General features: G+C 35.5%; 1 protein-coding gene across 4 annotated transcripts in view; it reads left to right on the plus strand.

The window, feature by feature from the left end:
- Positions 1–20520, plus strand: part of LOC114150581 (carboxyl-terminal PDZ ligand of neuronal nitric oxide synthase protein-like) — a 160697-nt gene that overhangs the window by 78909 nt on the left and 61268 nt on the right. For 3 of the 4 annotated variants that reach the window (XM_028027072.1, XM_028027074.1, XM_028027076.1), the window contains 2 exons: positions 6357–6465; positions 16018–16153. In XM_028027072.1, the coding sequence (XP_027882873.1) occupies positions 6357–6465; positions 16018–16153 (245 nt within the window). The remainder of the gene's footprint in view (positions 1–6356; positions 6466–16017; positions 16154–20520) is intronic. The other variant, XM_028027075.1, reaches the window with a different exon arrangement.

Raw genomic sequence — 20520 nt, forward strand, 5'->3', positions numbered from 1 at the left:
CAAATGAAAGAAATTAAATCACACACTCTTTCGCACCAACATGAATTGCAACACAATACAAAACACAAAACATCTGGCCAGGTTTGTAGTCAGTCAAAGTTTCAGTCACCAATTTTCAGTCTGTCCTCATTATTTTATCAAATTTTACTGAAGCTTCAGGAATTTTCCAATGTTTTATTAACATTTTTCATGTTTTAATTTAATTAATTTTTAAACTCTCGTCTTCAGGAACCTGTTTTAAAAACCCGTGCACATTTAAAAAGAGATGAATTATTCTGTTTGTTTTGAAAAAGTTTACCTTTTAGAAAAGGCAGCATTGCATATCGGTGGGATTTTCTCAGCTGAAATAATAACCCTGTTTCATCAACATCGTTATAGACTAGAAATAATGATACATTAGCCGGTAATATATCATCAACGGGGGAGAATATGTTATGGGTTTATTTTTATTTTACTTAATTATATTACTGGAACACTTATGTTACTTAAACAAAACTTTTGAAGAACATGTCTGATATGTGCTTATTTTGAATGGATGACAATTGCCTTGGTCTGAATCTTTGCTAGATAGGAATAAAAATAAACCTATCACTGTACACATGTAATATTTTAATTATAATCATCCTTCAGGTTTGCTGTTAATACACACTAAGCAAAAAAACCCCAACATATGTCATTAATTATAACAGCATATTTATATTATGCATGACTTTTAATCTATATTTCATTCCACAATGTTTACTGTTGATCAGAATTTTTTTCATTCTACACAGTCAAGCGCTTCTGAAAAGAAAAGTTCAACATTTAAAAACCTTTAGTCAATAAGTTGGCTTTTTATGGTTCATGAAATGTTAATTAAATGGCTCAAAGAGTTGTCATCAGAGTTGTGAATAATTGCTCAAGTCCTCACCGACAGATGAAGAGTCTTGACCTTTTTATCTATTTTGTGAGACATTCTATTATGTTTGGCTGTAAATATTACAAAAAGAAGAATTGATTCCTGTGAAGTCGTTTGCTTTTAATGTTTCTGAGAACCAAAGATTCAAATCCAATATTTTTAGATTTTTTCCTCAATAAGTTTAATAACATCTGAATGATCTAAAATTAAAAATGGATTCTTATTGATTTGTTTATCCCATTTAGTTTAAGAATTATATTTAGCAGAAAGGTGTTCAAGTTGAACCTATATTCTTTAATTCACAGAATACTCTTCAAGGTTGAATTGTGAGACTTTTCGTCAATCAACTATGTTTTTTTTATTTGTAGACCCACCATTTTCTTATGTGATTTTAGTCAGCAACAGCAGATAGTGACATACCCTCAAGAGAAGACAGCATGACTGAAAACAAGGCAGACTAACTCTTTAAGTTCAAGATAAAGAAGTTTGCTGCTAGCAGTATTTGTAGTTTGATTTATTTTTACTTTTAACCAGCATTTATGTCAGGACTACCTCTCTTATTCAAAGCTGCTATCTGTTTGATGTGTCTTCACCTGGATGTTTGGCAGCTGTTCCTCTGAGAGACGGTGGATAAAGATGTATCTCTGCCGTCATCTGTGTTCCGCTGAGGGATTTGTCAGCTAAGCCAGCCAGTTAAGCTCACTTTTACTCACTCTCAGCTGCGCTTCAGCAGTCTGACAGCCAGTAATGTTGCTTTGTATCTTTCTGAGAGTTTTTCACAGTAACCAAGACTTGGGCAGATCACAAGAGCATGTCCCCAGCTTCAGAAAAAGCAGGGAATTTCCTTTTATCTTATTGACTCACTGTGCAGGATTTAAGTGAAGGCCCCAAAAGCAGATAAAAAGGTTAAAATCTATCTGTACTGTAATGGTCAATATTCCAGTATTGGATGGTAAGGATTGTTTATAAGGTTGCGTTAGTATTCTGTTTGTGATTGTTAACATATAGCAGAAAGCTATTCAGGCAATTTAATTTTCTGTTCCTCCATAATTCATTAATGTCCATAGAATCTGTTTCAGTAATTTATTTATAGGTATTCTATTCTGCATTGTGATGAAATTGTGGGTTTATAAAGAGGCTTATGTTTTAAAAAACATTTCTGTTGACATAAATATTACTTCTGCTGCTTTAGTCATTTGTAGCAAACTACTTAACTAATTTGATAGTAACTCAGTCTTGTTTAAAAGGATTTACTAAGGTTGAAACATATATAGGATGGCATTTTTATTTCTATTTGCATAATCCATAGCAAAAAGGCACTCTTCTCATGGTACCCAACAGGTTTTATGTCAGATTTAGGTGATAGAACTGAAATGGCCGTAGATGATTTGTTTTGAGCAATTTCTTTATAGATTTGAAAATTGGTTTTGGAGCAATACCTTTTAAGATTTTTCACTGATTTGTCCTGTAGTCTTTGGATTGCCAGTGAGTGAATCAGGTCATGCCCATGCATGGCAACTTTGGACCAGGGCAGCTATAGCTACAATGTAGTGCCTTTCTGTCAACTGTTTTCCGGGGGTGTTCATGAATGTGTGAATGACTGAATAAAGTGTGAAGAGATTTAGGATGCTATACAAGTACAGACCATTTACAATCTTCCTGCTCAATGTGTGTGGTGACACAAAGACGAGGTTCTCCAGTGGCAAAATAGCTAAATATAATTGGCAACTGCATCATTTCATAGCTATATCCCAAGATATCAGGAAGACATTGACTCCTACTTATAAGTGCTTAGAAACTCTAATTAATGCAAGCGATGAATAAAAAGTACTACGGCTACATTCTTTCCTAAGGTAAACAGAGCTGGCAGCAATTCCGGGAAATGCAGAATTGTGTCATTTTGAAACTTAAGAGATGTTCAACATTTGACTGACAAGAAGAGTAACTTTGCATTATTTGTAAAAACCTGGGCAAAACTTTTTTATGGATATTTTATGATGATATTGGTAAACTGCAACTTGAAGGAAACTCACTGGCTTTCTCTCTTCTATATGTTTCAATGGTCATAGTCTTGAGTTGTATCACACATGGCCATTCAGAAGTTGTAGGTTAGAGTTGTAAGTACATGCCTCACAATGGGTAAGGTCTAGATCAAGATTTGAAGAAAAAAAAAAAAAAGGCTTGCAAATATTAAGGATTTGTTTTCTTTCACTTCATTGGCACCTACTGGCTTTGACATGTACTTCAGTGATTTTTTAGGATTTCTGAAAATTTTGTTTGAAAGAAGAAAAAAAATCATTTTAATTCAAACAAATGGGAAATGGGACAGTTCTAATTTAGTCAGGGTCTTAGGTAGAACTTTTTGAAGTTTTATTTAATTTATATATTCTCACTATATGTGTGTGTGCTGGAATACATGTCTCATTATGCTTGTTGAGTCAGTAAGTAGTTTTCATTGGCGCTTTTAATCATTGCTCCATTTTTCAAACTAATAGATCATTCAGATTCATGTTACACTGCAGCCACATATTTATAATAAAGACAGGATGTGACACCAGCAGGTTAAAAAAGCAAGTAAGGTCCTTGTAGTGAGTGAGTCTAAGCTATTACAGACTCACTCACAGTCTTGTTTGGGATTTTCCACATTCAGTCTAGCTCTGTTTGACAGAAAAAAAATAGTTTTGAACACTGATGTTTTTTCTTGCTGAAATCTGCAAAAGACAACTGAGTTTGTCTATCAACATTGCACTGAAGTAAAAATCGGCTTGTTGATAATCCAGAACGTGTAAAATGACAGAATATTTATTTACAGTGTAAACAAACAAAAGGCTGTTGTTTTAAAGGTCAGAAATAATTGTTAAAGAGATGTTTAGGGTTATAACAGAACCCCCAGTAATGACAACAAACCACTGTTGTTCTGTTGTCCTAATTTGTTTGTGGTCAAATAAACTGGAGGACCACAAGATTATTAGATGTCTGTATGTGTATGCATTGACCTCCTGGAACAGCGTCTAGACAGCATCACACAGAAAAGAAAATCAGGTACCGGTTCTTTGGCTCAGTGGTGTTTGTATGCATGATTGAATGAGTCACAGCAGTGAGCCGTGTCTGGCATTTGACCATCTGCTAAGCTGTGTTGATGAAGAACACCATCCATACGACGCAGCCCCAGCCAGTCTGGCTTCCAGGAAATACACCCAAATAAATACCACAGAAATGTCACTGGGTGAACAGATGAGTATCCTGATTAAAAGTACACAATCTCATGCACAAAAACTAACATGCACATGGCCAAACAGATAGATGTGCATTTTGCCAGAGCAGGCATGTATTTATTTACATAACCCCCTCTATTTTATTTTATTTTTTTTACTCCTGTCTGGTTTTTTATTGTCTCAGTGTGATAAATTACTCAAACTATCCTATACCAGGCCTTTTATTATGGCTCTAATTACCCAATTACAAAGCTGTTCTGCCTCATGTGTTTCATATTCTCTACAGTAAGTTGATATTCAGATTCACTGTAATGAAAAGCACAATAAGAAAACCTAATCAGAATCAAGTCACAGACAGTAATAGCAATATAAACAAGGACTTTGTTGTTTAATCAATGTGCTTAGTTTGCACATAAAATATGTAAACATATCAAGACAAAAAATAGCTTGTAAGAATCCATATGAATTTTCTAGTGGGGCTTTATAGAGCGATTAAGAACAGTCAGTGAGTTAAGGAATAGGCAGCCTATTAAGAATCTGGATAGAGTTGCAGATTGGTTTACTGAAGGCTCTAGCCAAATAACAAAAAAGTTTGTTATTGCTATTTCTTTTCAAACTGAAAATGTAAGCACAAATATTAACATTTTTGAGAACAAAAAACATGAAATCCTGCTTTCAGACTGGAAATATGTGCTCTCCTTGATTGTGGTATCCTTTAGGGGACAGTGGGGGCCTACACAGTTAAATTTTATATTTTAGTGACATATGCATCACGTTTAAAATTTTGAAACTGGGACTTTTAGTTTCAATTGGATTTGAAGACTTTAAGAGAGTAAACTGAAAAAAAATCCCTTGAATAAAGCTAAAATAATTTTGTTTTTGGGAGATTGAAAACACATGCAAAGATTCAAATAAATGAGATTAATGTTTGAAATCAATACAAAAAACTGTTTCCTTAGGGCATTAAGGAAGACTGCTAAAAGCACACATTAAGTATATTCTTAGTCAAGGATCAAGAATCACTAGAGTACTAAGTAAACCCAAGCAGATGTTAGATTTTACACAGTGTTATATTCTATACTGCACATTGGTATCACCTTTATAAGTTATTGAACTGAGGTTTTGGAAAAAATTACATGTATGTACTTACATGTATATCCAAGTTGATTAAGAGTTAAGCCATGGTTTTGGGGGTAGGGATTGAAACGATTATTGCTCAGTTGTGGTTTATACAGTTGAAGTTTGGCCCTTATTTGGGATAATTAAAGATGAGGCCAATGCTTTTCTGGATGCATTATTTAATGAGCGTCCCTGTGGGGAGATGTCTGTTTATATGGTTTTAAGGTTTTGGCAAACAACTAAGGTTTTTTTTTTCTTCTTCTTGATTAGTTGTGGAGCCAATGTTGGGCTTTGCACAAGACCATCATATTACATTGTGCTCAAAAACAAAATAAAATATTCATCCGGTCTCACGCATCTCACAGAAGGGTGGAGAGCTTGCAAATTAGTTTCACATTGCTTGGGAGTTTCAAAAGGGAGGTTTGAGTTGTGCACAAAGACCTTTAAGCTTATAAAATTGTGGCTGGTGTCACGTAAAGCATCAGAAAGTTGTTGGGATTTTCTTTTTCTTTTGGGTGTTTTTAAGTTAAAATAAAAACAGCCTTTTATTCACAGTTTCTTTGATTATTATTTCTGCATTCTTTCAACATTTTCTTCCCTCTTTCATCTGTTTTATTTTTTCCAGCCATAGTCTGTCACGAATTAGTATCTGTGGATCCCAATACGTACACATTTCTCCCTCCTGCAGGTTATTATTTATTGTTTTTTGTTGTTGTTGTGTTTTTTTACCTTTCCGTCTTTTTTCCTACTTCTCTCTTCTTGTGTTTACATGCTCTGCAGGATGTTATTTATCTCTTCACAACTGGTTTCTGGAATTTTCCCCCACCAGCAGAACTTTTTTTCACCCAAACCTCAGTTATGTTTACACTTTATTTTTGATTTTCTGAACTTCCTGTTCCTGGCTGAACAAAAAGCAATAGAAATTGTCTTTCTGATTTATTCAAATAACACATGTTTGTTTCTTACAAAGAGAAACAAGTTATACATTTTAAAAAAAGCATCAGACTATTCTCATCTCATGTCTCCTAAATATGTTTTTATGTTTTTAAGATGCTTCCTTGATTTATTGGGGTTTTTTTGTACGTCCATTCTTAACTACTTCACTTTTTTTTTTTTTTTTTTAGAATATTCTACGTTTCTCATGACTCACAAGATTTGAAGATCTTCAGCTACATTGCCAGAGATGGTCAGAGCAATGTTTTTCGCTGTAATGTGTTCAAGTCCAAGAAGAAGGTGAGACACACCCTTTCATAACTTTGCCAAAAACATGAGTTTAACCAGTTTACCATTTTCAGTTGTCGTGGATGAAAATATAGATTACATTTGCTAAATCAATTAGGTTTTATCAATACAAATAGAAATCTGTATGCTATGTATCAAATTAGATGTTACTAGTGTTGTTTTCACAGCGAAATCTTTCTAAATGGAGTCTACACAAAGTTTTTCAACTGGGCATGGTTGAGACAGTTATCAAACCACTGATAGACCTACTTTTCAAAATGTATGTTGCAAAATACTAGTGTGACCACTCAGACTATTTTCTTAAGTTATCTGGATAGGATCTTGGATAAAGCAGTCCAATTTTTTTCTGATCTAAAATTGTCCAGATGTAGCCAAACAAAAAGTGTGAAAATGCTCGTCACTATGCTGCTCATTATGAAGCCACTATCAGCAATGTTTTGTTCTGAAAATGCCTATAGTTTGGTATCAATATATCACTGTAATTACAGTAATTAAGAAAGTTAAAAAAAATAAAATAAAATAAAGAAATCGCTCTTAAAAAAACAACCATAGAAGGGTACAGCCTGTAGTCGATGGTCAATAAATTTGTCCAATCGCCCAGCCTTATTTTCAGATTTGGCAACACTTTATTTGACGGGTTGTGAATAAGACTGTCATGACACTGTCATAAACATGACATAACACCTCTCATGAACATGAGTAAGTCAAGTTGTCATAACAAAGACATTTTGAATAATGTCAACTTTGTATTAAAAGTGTCATGATTTACCAAATGACACTTTATGACAACAGTCATAAATATTCATGAAGACTTACTCATGTTCATGACAGGTGTTATGTCATGTTTATGATGGTGTCATGACAGTTTTAATCACAACCCGTCAAATAAAGTGTTACGTCAGATTTATTTAATTAGTCTAAAGTAAAAATATAGATTAGATAATATACTGTAATCATTGGCTATCAGTGGTTGATTTTTTTCTGTTTTGTGAAAGAATTTAGTTTTCTTTTTTCAGTCATCTCTTTCATTTCAAGCATTTTTGCTGTATGCCAGAAATAATTAGATAGTAGAGTGTTATTTTCAGTATTTTCATGGTGTGTAAGTGCAATAGAGTTGAAAGCAATTCCTCACTCTCTTGTCAAATTGTGACATCCCATACAAAGACGTGCTTAGTTGAACCAGCTGTAATTCCTGTTTTCGATGTGAAGCTGTCATTGCTGAGGTCTGAGAAAAATATTTTTGAGTCCTTTGGGTTAAATTACAGCAAAAGAAATTAAAAAATACTAAGAACAAACAACACATAGTTAGACAATGCTCTCCCAGTTTTCCACTTCTGCAGCCAATTTCGGTGGACTTGTAAGTTAAATCCAGGGGTTAGCTGGGTGAAGCACACACTGCCTCATTATCTCTTCCATACAGACTGACATTGACCCATAAGCATCCGGGCACAGACACACACACCCCCGCACATGCACGCCCATACACACACACACACACGCACGCATGCAGTTTCACATTCTGAGCAGAAGAATGGAAAGTGTCACATACCAACTGTCTGCTGGGTAGCCAGGATTTTGAAGCCATATGTTAAAGAAACTGTCAGTGCGAATTTGTGTCAAAGATTACAGACAAATTAAATTTAAATGGTGAAGATTTACAGCAAATTTATTCATTTTTGTTTGAAAATTTGTTTGATTGTATTAACCATACAATGTATGATGGACTGACTACACATCCAGGGTGTGTCCCACATCTCACATTGACCACAATATGTGGCCACCAGACCACCATGTGACCCTGACAGCTGGTATAGACGATGGATTGATAAATTGGTTGTCGTGAAAAATGGTTGTGGTGAAAAATGTAGGGAAAGCACATCTGGATACTCTTTTCCGAAGCGTCTTTTTGTATACCAGAACGACATCTCCCAAGTGCAGACTGGACTGTTGTAAATCACTGCTCCTAGGGATCTCTAGAAAGAGTCTTTAGAGTCTTCGAATTGTCCAAAACCTTGCAGCTATCTTAATGAGACTGCAAAAATGTGCACCAGCTTCCCATCTCCATCAGGATTCATTTCAAAATCTCTCTCCTCAATTATCAATGCTTGTATGGAAATGTTTCTCTTTACCTCAAAGAACTTCTCAACCCACATACCACAACACACTGCCTCTGCTCCACTCATCCCAAATTTCTTCATGTGTCGAGATCCCAACTGAGCTCAACATGGTTGACAGAGCCTTCTGTGCCGCTGTTGCTCATCTGTCGAATGACACAGCTTTAAGAAAGAACCAAAAATCTGTATTTTTAGCAAAGCATTTCAATCTTTTATAGAATGTTTCTATTTTAACTTCTTTTAATCATTATTTTTACAATTCTGTCCATAAGCCACAGGAGATATTGATTTTGTATAGAGCTGTACAAATAATATTATTATTTGATGCAGCCGTGGAGTAACTTCTCCCTCACCATCTCTGGTGTGTATTTTGAATCTTGTTCAACGTGTTCATGGTGAGCCTGTTCTTGGGATACTTCATTCTGTTACTGGTGTCTATGTGCACCAAATACTAATACTTTTCCAGATGTGTATCCTCTAAATTTATCACCTCGGTCTGTCACTTTTTGTTGCAGATATATTAATAATATTATAATTATTAATATTATAAATCTATGCATTTTATTGTGTAAAATTGCATTGTTTTACCAGCCTTTTTTGGTAGAAATGTTTTCTTCCGCGGTTCATTGTTTTTTCTTTTATCTGCAATGGCCCTAATAATTTATTGTAGGTTCTATTCAAGTACAGATTTGTGTAAATAGTTTTAAGAAGTTTGATAAAATCACAATTAACTGAAATTAGCAACAGTTTTTGCACTGGTCCAATTTATTTCAGCACAACAGAATTGACTTATAATCATAGTTGTAAATACATTCATGCATTTATTTTCAATCCAGTAAGAGTCAAATGTTGCATGAGTATGTTCTGAGTGGATAATTGTCTATTACAGTTACGAAGCAGTTAAGTAGACGATTTAGAAAAATGCATTTTCTTCTGCCAGATAGAAAGGTATCTGATTTAAATCACAATAGCACTTTTATTGGGCCTGTGTGAAATTCTTCCTCTCCTTCTCCCCAATGTTCTCTCATTCACCCCCCATCGCTTCTCATTAACACTTTAATAGAATCTAATGAATGGGCTGGCCTCTATTATTCAGAATTGAAGTGCTAGTTATAGAGCGGTAAGGTATTCATCCAAATACTCAATTCTTCTATTGCTGAAAGGTCACTGCATGCATGTGGTTGTGCACTGTAGTGCTTTTTCTCCTGCAGAGGGAGTTTGAACTCAGAACAGAGTCAGAGGTGGAGTTCCAAACAAGGGATCAGGGCAGAGTTTCTCAGGGTGGGTGATGGGACTTCGTACCAGCAGTGTAGGGAAGTGAACTTTTCAGGATGATATTTGATATTTTATAAGGTTAAGATTGTCTGTGTTCCCTGTTGGCATGCTGGCATTTATGGCAATTCTGAACTTCACATTTCAAAAATGAATGGGTCAGGTCAGTTCTGGATTTGAGTTTCCAAAAGAACTCTCCACTACCCATGCATTCCTGTAGATTAGTTTCCCTTTCTCAGATAGTTTTCTGGGCTATCAATTTTGCAACAGTAGTAGGCATATAATTTCTTTTTTTAAATATTTTGTTTCACGTCTACTATTATTATTATTATCATTTTATATTTATTGATTTTTTTAAATGTCCTGTTCAGCAGTATGGTACTGAGAAAGTAAGCATTACAGCTTCAGCGATGTTGCTTCACTTGATATAAAACTTTGTGAGAAATTGTTTTGAGTTTATATCAAATGTACTGGGGAAAAGAAAGGTGGAAATAAAAGCAGATGGCTGGGAAAAAAGTTTAAAGTGAAAGAGGGAGACGGTAGAAGAACAAAAGAAGCGTAGAGAGAACGCACAACATAGCTTTGACTATAGTTACAGTCATTAAAATATCCAAATTCAGCTTTTGCAACACATATTTTGATAAGCAGCTGCCTTTTGTTTACCAGAGCATAAGTAGGGAATGAAACCTGCTGCTAAAACCACAAGATGGCATTAATTTACCCAATTTGCCAAATTTTACAAACTGGGCAATATAATTAATAATACATAATAATAAAACCCCATTGTGAATTGGGGCTTCATCCACTTAGAGCTAAAAAGACACTTGTGCGTTATATAGGACTTAGTGTGATATTTTGTGAAAAAAGGAGATTACACAAAAAGATAATTGAAATATATTGAGATTATAGAAACGCAATTTTGTTGGCAAACTTAATGGGATAAAAAAATTATTTACATAAAGAATCAATAAAAAACCAGCACAAAGACAGAGAGTTGGTTATTGACAAAGTCTCCGAACTCCCATATCCCAACCCAATTGAGCATCAATGCATTGTCCTTGAATAAACCTGCTCCATACAGACTCTTCCTAGCAACCCTGAGGGCAAAGAGGATCATCTCCTTTTGTTATCGAGCCAAGGCACCCTTGGAGCTTTTGTTTTTATGCCCCTGCAGGACGAAGCTGCCAAGGCAGGACAAGATTAATCTGCACTGCAGTCTAAGCATTTTCGGAGAGAATTAGGAGTTGAACGTCTCTTCACTGCTTACCTGAAAATCCTAGAGTTCACTCATGTTCGAGGATTTAATATTTTTCCAGGGATATAAGAGCTTTACCAACTGACAGGTAGAGGAAACTCTGCACATCTGTTTATAGAGACCAAGTATGGAAGAAGAATGAATGAGTGCCAAATTAACCTATGCAAGCTAAAAAAAAAAAGATGGTTTAAAAACAATCTTCATTATTCTTACTCCAATATTGTCATGAGAAATAAGAACAGGTGTGAAACCAATCATCTTGTCAAATGCAAACTCAAATAATTGGTACTTTTTAGGGTAAAACAACATTGAAACTGTGTTTTCACTGTGAAAAGAGCCAATTTAACAAAGCAGTTTAATCATAAACCAGCCAAGAGCAACCTCAATTTGAGCTGCCTCTGGTTTATCACAAATCATGATTCTAGTCATCAATATCGCTCTAAAATCAGGCCAGTAAAGCAGAACAAACAGAGGCACTGTATGGAGCACAGCTTGTTTGAATGGGTGTGTTGCACATTAAACAGATGACAGAAAACTCCCAAATGCAGACACACTTGTGACATGTGACACATTTCTTTGGGTTTAGATCCAGTGTTTTGTTTTACTGCAACTCCATGTATATTTGTAGAGATAAATAATGAACATCAAATATGCACAGTACAGCGGTGGTCTGGCTCTGCTGCCAGAACCATGTCACCACTTTCAGGAATGGCTACAGACCAAATGAAAGTATGATGAGACATCTCAGAAGTAAAGCGCCCACAAAGTATGAGGAAAGCTCAGGGTGGTACATTTCGGAGCTGCAGTGAGAGATGCTTCTGTAGTTGGATATAAAAAGTTGACAGTTTAGAACTGTTGCTGGGTGTTCCTTGTTGTATGTGACTGATATACAAGTTTAGTTTAACTATAGTAGTAGGAACAATGGCCCTCTTGCTGACCTTTCCTAAGCTAAAGCAAATAAAGGCTTTCAATGAGATATGGAACACTGCCATAGCTGGGTCTCTGTAAATTACAGGCTAAGCCCCTCAGTTATCATATTGCATCAAGCTAGGCCAAAAAATCTGACAAACCAGAAAGTGAGCAGGTTTTTTCCAGATCTAATCAAAGTATAGGGTCTTGTTCTGATACAGCCCAGTTAAAATAATAGAATTTAGTGGCCTCTCAGCACTTTTTATTGAGTTAAATGATCTCAGTTAAATGATCCTTCTTTTTTACCCTCTCTCTGTCTCTCATTCTAATTTGTTGTTACCTTCCATAACTGCAGTCCTTTTTCTGTAAGGACTGGATTTAAGTTGTTGCAGAGATGGTGAATGCATGCTCTGATTTAGCTTTTTAGAGCTCCTATTTTCTTAATAATATATCAAGAGTTGTAATATTGAGAAAGGCTGGGAAGTAAGCCAGTAAATGTATCAATATGCTGCCACATTTATTTGTCTGCATGTCTCCATACACAACAACCACATTAAGGCTTTCCTTCTACTCAAGTTGATTCATATTTTTATATCTATCCTTAACCTTTCTGAAAATAAATTAAAGATCTTAATCCCTATTTTGACATCCAATTTTTGATTTTAAATTGAATTATTAATGTATATTCTGTATTTCATCAAGGTTATTATTACAAAACAGCTAATAATAAATTGGTGTTTAACTGTTAACTGATTAGATCCTTAATAAAATTATTTGTAAACACTGTAATTAATTCCACATTGGATAGAGGAGGTGAATGAATCAGCTCATCATTGGTGCAGAAAAATATGGCAATTCAATAAGAGGTGAATCCCTTTCCCTTCTCCCTTTGTTTTCCCTGCCTTTGTCCTGGATTGCATTGTGTTCGCTTTTGTCCCCTTCTCTTTGTTTATTCCAAGACTAAACCTTGGTAGGTCTTTCAGGATAAATAATGCAACACACCTCCGACGAGGCCCTGTCCTATAGTTTGAGAGAATTCATCGCTGTGAGAATCGTGCTCGCTGCCAGCTTGATGTATAGAGTAGAGGGAGATAAAATAACAGTGATAGAGGGAAGGTATATTTATTCAGTCTCGCTGACAGAGGAAAAGTAATAGGTAGAGAGAAAAAGACATAGTGACAGATGTCCAGCATAAAAACTATTACACATCTTTGCAGCGGAGCAAAGAGACTTTGCATGTGAGTGACAAATCACTTAGTGGTTCTGTCAGCTACCAAAACTAGATATCACTGAGAGAACCAACTCACAAAAGAAATGTTTAGAAAAGGGACTACTGTCTTTATGAAAAATGAACTAACTAAAAGATGAGTGATTTGTGAGCCAGTATCCTTTCAACATTGACAACACTGAGAACATTCTAGCAAGGTTTTATTGGACACATCAGGGGTATTTCAAGGTTTTGGTATATTGGTATATTAATTACACCATGAAGTGCTTTAATTGGCCAGCAAGATGTGAAAAAGTATTAATAACACAGTCAGCTCAGGATTTTTATTATACCTTTGGCAGAGCAGCCTAAGCAGTTTGTAGATGTTATAATAAAGTTTTGTCACAGTAATTCAGAGCTACATTGTTTAACAAATGTTCTGAGATGTTGAACCTTTGCCCCATGATAAAGTGACCCATTAAAATATATTTAACCAGAGGTGGAAAGTAAAACTTTTATCACTGACTGCAATCTCTTTTTCTGATTCCACTGTGTGCTGTCAACATAGCGCATAGTAATTTAGGGACAAATGCAAAGGTCAAATCTACTCTTTCTTCCAAAGACACAGATACGCGTGTGCATACTTTTATCACAATTAAGCTTCACCACTTTAATTCATCATTCCCTTTTCCCAAAGGAGCACATAAACCATCTGGAGCTCACACAATGCTTCTGGCACAGCTAAAGTGCTGTAAAGGATTATGCTTTGGTTTCAAAGGTTTGAACTCTAGTTTTAGCATCTTCATCTTGGGAAAATATTTTAAACCAGTTCTAGATCTAGACCTGGCGGTCAGTGTGTTGAAATATATATGTATTATTCCGTGGTGTCCACACTTCAAAAATATAATTCAAATAATTTGTACTTTTAGCCATTTTCATTATATATATATATATATATATATATATATATATATATATATATATATATATAGTAAGTCTTTTCCAAGCTTATTTTCTCTCTAAAACAGTCCTCAGTTCTTGTTGCTGTCAGTGTGTGCAGTGTCACTTACAGCTAATGTGTATATTACCTGTTTGAAAATGAATTTCGAAAAATAAATCAGAAATATGTTTTGGGAAAAGAAAATGTTTTCAGAGCTGATTAATCTTTGATCATCTTGGTCTAAACACCTTCTGGACAAATGGATATTCTGCAATTCTACCTAAACTTGTCTATATTTTGCAAGAGAGGACATGGAGATCAAGTGCTATGATTTTATGCTGAATGTGTTCTCGGCCTGAAGCTGTATTCCAAAACCTTGATGTTGGAAAAGCCAGCTTAAATTTCCACATCTGATACAGAGCCTGGGGTTGCACAGTGTCCTTTACACTGCATTTGGCAGCATTTAAGCTTGCTTTAAAGTTAACAGCAAACTTATATATTTTCCTATACATTTAGTTTGACTTTTAGTTTGTGTTGAATCTGAGGATAAATGGAGTTTGTTGACTGGGCTCAGTGCCTAAAAATAAAAATGGTTTCTTTTTCTTTACTGCTGTACAAGAACAAACCAGTAAAGGGAGAAACCTGATAGCAAATTGATATCATCACTTTTTTTTCTACATGGCATATGAATTTAAAGCAGGGCACCAGCTAGAAAAGTGAGAGATAAGCAAACACAGCCAAATCAGTGCATCTGTGGGTAAAGAAACAACTCCATCAAAACCCACTGTGACATTTTAGAGATTAGAAGGTAAACACAAACAACCTCTCTGTGTGGAATATTATCAAGTGATACTATCTGATCTAATGATACAGATTCCACATCGGATTCCTGAACACAAGGTGATTCAGGCAGAATCAGGTGTCTGATCCTGATGGAAATGAGGCTCACTCTGCTCACTGTGTCTAGACTTGTGAAATTGAGATATTCTGCAACATAAATAGTGAAATATTTTATCTTTCTGTATATTAAATGTTACTTTGATATTAATGAAAGTTTTTTTTACACTTTTGTCTTTGCACACATAGAAACCTATGCCACTGGCTTAGGTATGTTTTAGACAAAGATCTTAGGTTGCTTTAATTGGCTTTGTCCCCATCCTATTTAGCCCATCACACAGGACAGGGAGTTCTTTTTGGAGACAATACTGAACAACAGTGCTTAATACAGTACTGCTGGAACAATATGACCTGTAACTATAAATTGCTTGAAAGCCTGACATTTTGAAAAACATTTATGAGATATGGCACCAGAAATTGGCCAGGATGGATGACAAATCTCCATGTTTGGCTGCTTCTCTTCATCTTGTTTTATGGCTGGACTGTACAATAAAAGTATGTTCTTTACGCTGCTTAAAAAGTTTAAGTACTTATAAGAAGGACCATGTGAGTAACTGGCTGTATTTAAAGGCACGGTCTCATGCAGTTGATCAGCAAAACATTGTAGTCTCCATTTAAAGAATTTCTGCAACACTAATATGGAACCAAATGTATGCAAATGCAGACGGCATATAAATGAATAATATGCTTCCTTTACTAACAGCCTTATCATTAAGAGTGTTAATCAAACCACAGTTGGTAGATCCATTGGTGCTACCAGTTGTGGTTTGATCTTGGCTTACCAAGACCAAACCACAGAGAAAAACAATAAATGTGTCTCTGTTTATTGCTTAGTTTGAGTTCCTACATGCATTGAAGCACAGTTTTTAAAATTAAGCAGGTTTATTTTTCTCTTGTGAAAATCCCAACTTAATTTTTTGTTTTTTCTTCTTTCTCATTCCCCAACCAGAGTCAGGCCATGCGCATCGTCCGAACAGTTGGCCAGGCGTTTGAGGTTTGTCATAAACTGAGTCTACAGCATACACAGCAAAATGCAGATGGAAAGGCGGACTGCAACGGTGAAAAAAATGGTGACGATTCCTCTGGTACAAACACACACACACACACACACACACACATTCAAAGGTCAATTTGCATCAGTTGCACAGCAAAGATACTTTTTTATTTCCTGCTTCGAGGTATAAAGAAGCAGTATTACTGCCTGTTCAGTTGTTTTTCATAAAAAATAAAGGAGGTACAAAAGAGCTACAGAGTTCAGGGTTAGTGCTGCTTTAATCAAAGTTGTTGAAAGGCATACATGTAATTGCAGAAGCACCTTGAAGTAAAGTCATGGTAAGAGACATCTCATGTTTCTCAAGTCTGTCATACAAAGACTAGTGTGTTGTCATTTTTTCCAAACCTAGTAAACATTTGTTGTAAAAACTAAAGCTTGACATTTTACACCATAACATGAGTAAATTACATCTAATCTAGTTTTAACAGCATTCTAAGAAAGAAATGGTAAATGTCATTGTTGCACCTTAACCTTGAGGAGGAAACAAGCTGACTGAGGTCATCAGCTCATTAGGGATATGAGCCGGTCAGAAGCTCTGGCACCAGCTAGACTGTTTGTCCATACCATTCATCACTTCCGATAAGAACTTCTGACCCTGAGCGCCCTGCCTCGGTATAAAGTGGCTCTGTTTCTATCATGTCTTCTCCTCTTCATCAAAGGTCTGACAATGCAAGAGATGCTGCCCTAAAAACATAGACATTTTTAGGAGGAAAGGAGTTTCTTCTCTCATTGTAGTATAAAAACTCAGGTTAGCCTTTCTTTTTTGTGGGTGACTGGTATTAATTGTTTCTCACAAGAGCACTACTTAAACTGACTTACAGTTTGCAGAAAATACTACAGTATATAGCATGAAACTATCAAGATTGTATGTCTATAGTCTGTGTCATGTCAACGTGTGACACAGCCACAACGTAAGCAGAAACTTCTCAGTCAGACCACTTGACTCATAAAAAACAAACACAATCAAAATTGAATGCTCATTATCACATTTTTGTACTTTCGTTTTTTGCACAAAATCAATCAAGGGCTGGCTGTCCAATTTTTAATTTTGGTTTAAAAAACAGAAAAACTAGTGTTTGTTTTTTTTTGTTTGTTTGTTTCAAACGAAATAACGAACTGCCTGAATATACATGGACCCATTTGCTTGCAACAGTATGTATGTAGGTAATTCTCTACACAATTCAAATTTTCTTTCTAAACTCCACACCCACTTTTTGATTTATCTCCAGAGTAAAAGTAACTCATCTAAAATCAGACTTACTTTTATGCGGCAGTTGCATCAAATAATCCTGGATACAGAGGTGCAGTGTATTTCTCGGAGTAATATTTCAGAGGGTCTGCTTTTTGAATTAGCTTTCTGAAGATGTTGAAACAAGCCTAACTGCACTAGTCAGTGATCAGAGACAGCTCAGTCTGGATAAACAGAGATTGGTTCTGAAGGAAGAGTTGAACTAACAGCTTGTCTGAGGGGGGGAACCGTTCAATAATGTATGTATGCCTCAACAATTCAAATTTCAAAATCTTTCACAGTTTTCAATGCAGTTTCCTAAGTCTACACCACAAAAAGTTTTTCAGTAGACATTTAATTACGTAGAAGTCTGTGGGTACCTTAGAGACCATGTTAGTCTGCTCTACCTCGATGTCTAATGATTCCAAAGACCCACACTTCCCCACTTTCTTTTTAAGGCTCTAGTTCTAGTCTGTTTTCTTGTCTGGTCTTGACTTGCAAAAAACAATGTTCATAAAACTTTAAGTATATTAACCAACAATTTTTGTACTCTAAGCAGTTCTTTGTAATGTGAATATTACACAAACTGATATTGTAATGATGATGATGAGGATAATGATAATATCATATCCATGATATTTTGCAGCCACAATATGATTGTGTTATGTTTGATTGAACTGAACTGACTGATTTTAAATAAATTTAGACTAAATTTGTATGGCAAAAAATGGATTGGATTCAATGCAGTTATCTTTATTAGTTAATTAAATTATCATGACTGATTTTAGCACTTTGCTATTTGCTTAGAGGCAGGAATCAGTAACTTGTAATTTTTCAGTGTATTCTTAATCTCCAAAGCTAAGCAGGTTTGCCATTCCAGCCTGTGGTCATTCGACATATTTGTATATCTTAGTCGCTGAAAAGAAGTTGTCTTTTGTTTGGCCAGATATGTCTCAGTGCTTTACTAGCTTCTTGATTTCTTCAGAACACTAACTCATTTGTTATATAATGCTACTTTTTACTCAGTTAAAATTATTTACCAACTGGTGACATAGTTTTCACATGCTGTTTGACAAATGATTGTGTACCCCCATGTTGCTATCAGCCTAGAGAAAACAGTCTGCGTTATAATCTGGATCCAAATGCTTTGATTTGTAAGTTTTTGGTTCTTATGCAATGCCACTTGTCTTTTTGAGAATTTTACTGAAGTATAAAGTAATGTACAAAAGTGACCTGCACCTTTCCTTATTCTGTTTTTCCTGATGTTCTTGCTTTGAAATCAACTATTAAACTGATTTTACGAAACAGGTCATTATTTGCTCACAGAAACCCTCAGATGCTGACATAGAAGTATCTAATCACGACATGCAGAGGAGGGTAACACTGGGGTCAATGTTACAAATAACTTTACTCAGAGCGAAGCTACTGTACAATAATACTGGTGGGCTGAGTTCTCCTTATCTGCTGCTGACTTCCTGGGCATGATGGGCTTCCCTGGAGCCCTGTGGCATGTGGCTCTGAATGAGTTCTGAGAGAACGGACATGGAGATTTTGCTGAAGAAAAAGTCCACAAACTCTTTAACCGCAGCCGTTCCAGTTATTATAGAGCAAAGTCCCAATGTGTTATCTTCAGAACCCCAAACCCGCCAGAGGGAAGCTCATATTTCACATGCTGATGAGCCCAGAGATCACCCACTCGTTTTGATTGTACATCCACACAGATGTAAGGCGACCCCACATGCATTCAGAGAGAGTCCTTTTACATGTGCTCTCTCTCACACTGGCTGACTGGGTGCATGAAATGGCACAAGAGCCACCGCGCACCGCCAATGAGCTTATCTGGAGAACTAATTATCTCGGCAATAAAAGGAGAGGGGATAGAAAAGTAGAAGAAGGCGTATTAGAGAATTTTAAAAAGGGGAGGGAGCAGAAGAGGAAGAAGAAATGCATTTTACAAGGAACTGGGCATGAGTAAAAAGAGAAGAAATGTAAAAGTTGATTAAAGAGATGAGGGGATGGAAAACTGGGTTGAGCAGCAGGGAGCAGTGGAGAAAGTAGATTAAATTTCATTGTCAGAGGAAGCATTCGAGAACAATAGCACAGACAGAATCCAGACTAACAATACAATCTTATTGAACTTTTCAAAGAAAAGAACACAAATTGGAAATGCTAAACTGACATTAATACTGATAAATTTTCATCAGTATTAATGAAAATTTATATCCTATTTTTGTAATACTTGACATTGTAATTTTTGCTTTGAGAATAATACATTTAATTAAAGTCTTAAAACTCAATTATGAGAATGAAGAAAGACAATATTAAGCTCTAAGACAAGAATGTGATATTACACCCCACTTAAGTAGTTCTAAGCCAAAAGTAATTTTGTAATGTTAAATTGTTTCTTTATTACTGTACACTCCTTTCTTTTTCACTAAGGCAGTCCCATTTCTTAACTTGTACTAGATTCAATTCTTAGCTGGTTGTTTTAAAGAACAAGTTTGGTTTTCTCCAACTATAGAGTCAGCTTAGTGGCATGTCCTTACAGCACTATAAATAATATGAATGTGTGACTTTCCATCTACTCCTAATTTAATCCTAAAATAAATTGTTCCTAAATGCTATAGAGAATCAAGGTGTTTATAAGTCTGTGTCATATCTAAAGTCCCAACTACGCTGCAGAAAGAGAACTACACTGCTCTAGATACATATTAAAAAATATATTTGCACTCATGTAAATTGCCTTTCCTTTCGCACATTACCGCCTTCAGCTGTCAATTGAATTGTGATAGAAAAAGTTGCAGGACAATGTGGGGCAGTTGTAGGGAAAGTGCACAAAATTGCCTACATTATTGTTAAATTCCATGCAATTCATTTACAGATAACAAATGTTGCTTCTAACAACTGTAAAAGACAAACAAATCTAATTCATATACATAAATATATATTGTCAGTTCAATCCAATAATATGGACAGATTCTAAGTCAAATACATATATTCCGATTTGGTCAAAGTTAAAAGACAAAGGAGTCAAATTCAGTTCATTGGTTGAAGTTTTTACTTTGCATCAATTTCTCCTCCTGAACATTTATGTTGGGCCAGTGGACAGTGGAAAGTCAAAAACAATTCTGTATTAGTTTATAAAGTATCAACACTCATATTTGTATTAA

The sequence above is a fragment of the Xiphophorus couchianus genome, chromosome 9 (genome assembly GCF_001444195.1).
Source record: "Xiphophorus couchianus chromosome 9, X_couchianus-1.0, whole genome shotgun sequence".
Taxonomy (NCBI): Eukaryota; Metazoa; Chordata; class Actinopteri; order Cyprinodontiformes; family Poeciliidae; genus Xiphophorus; species Xiphophorus couchianus.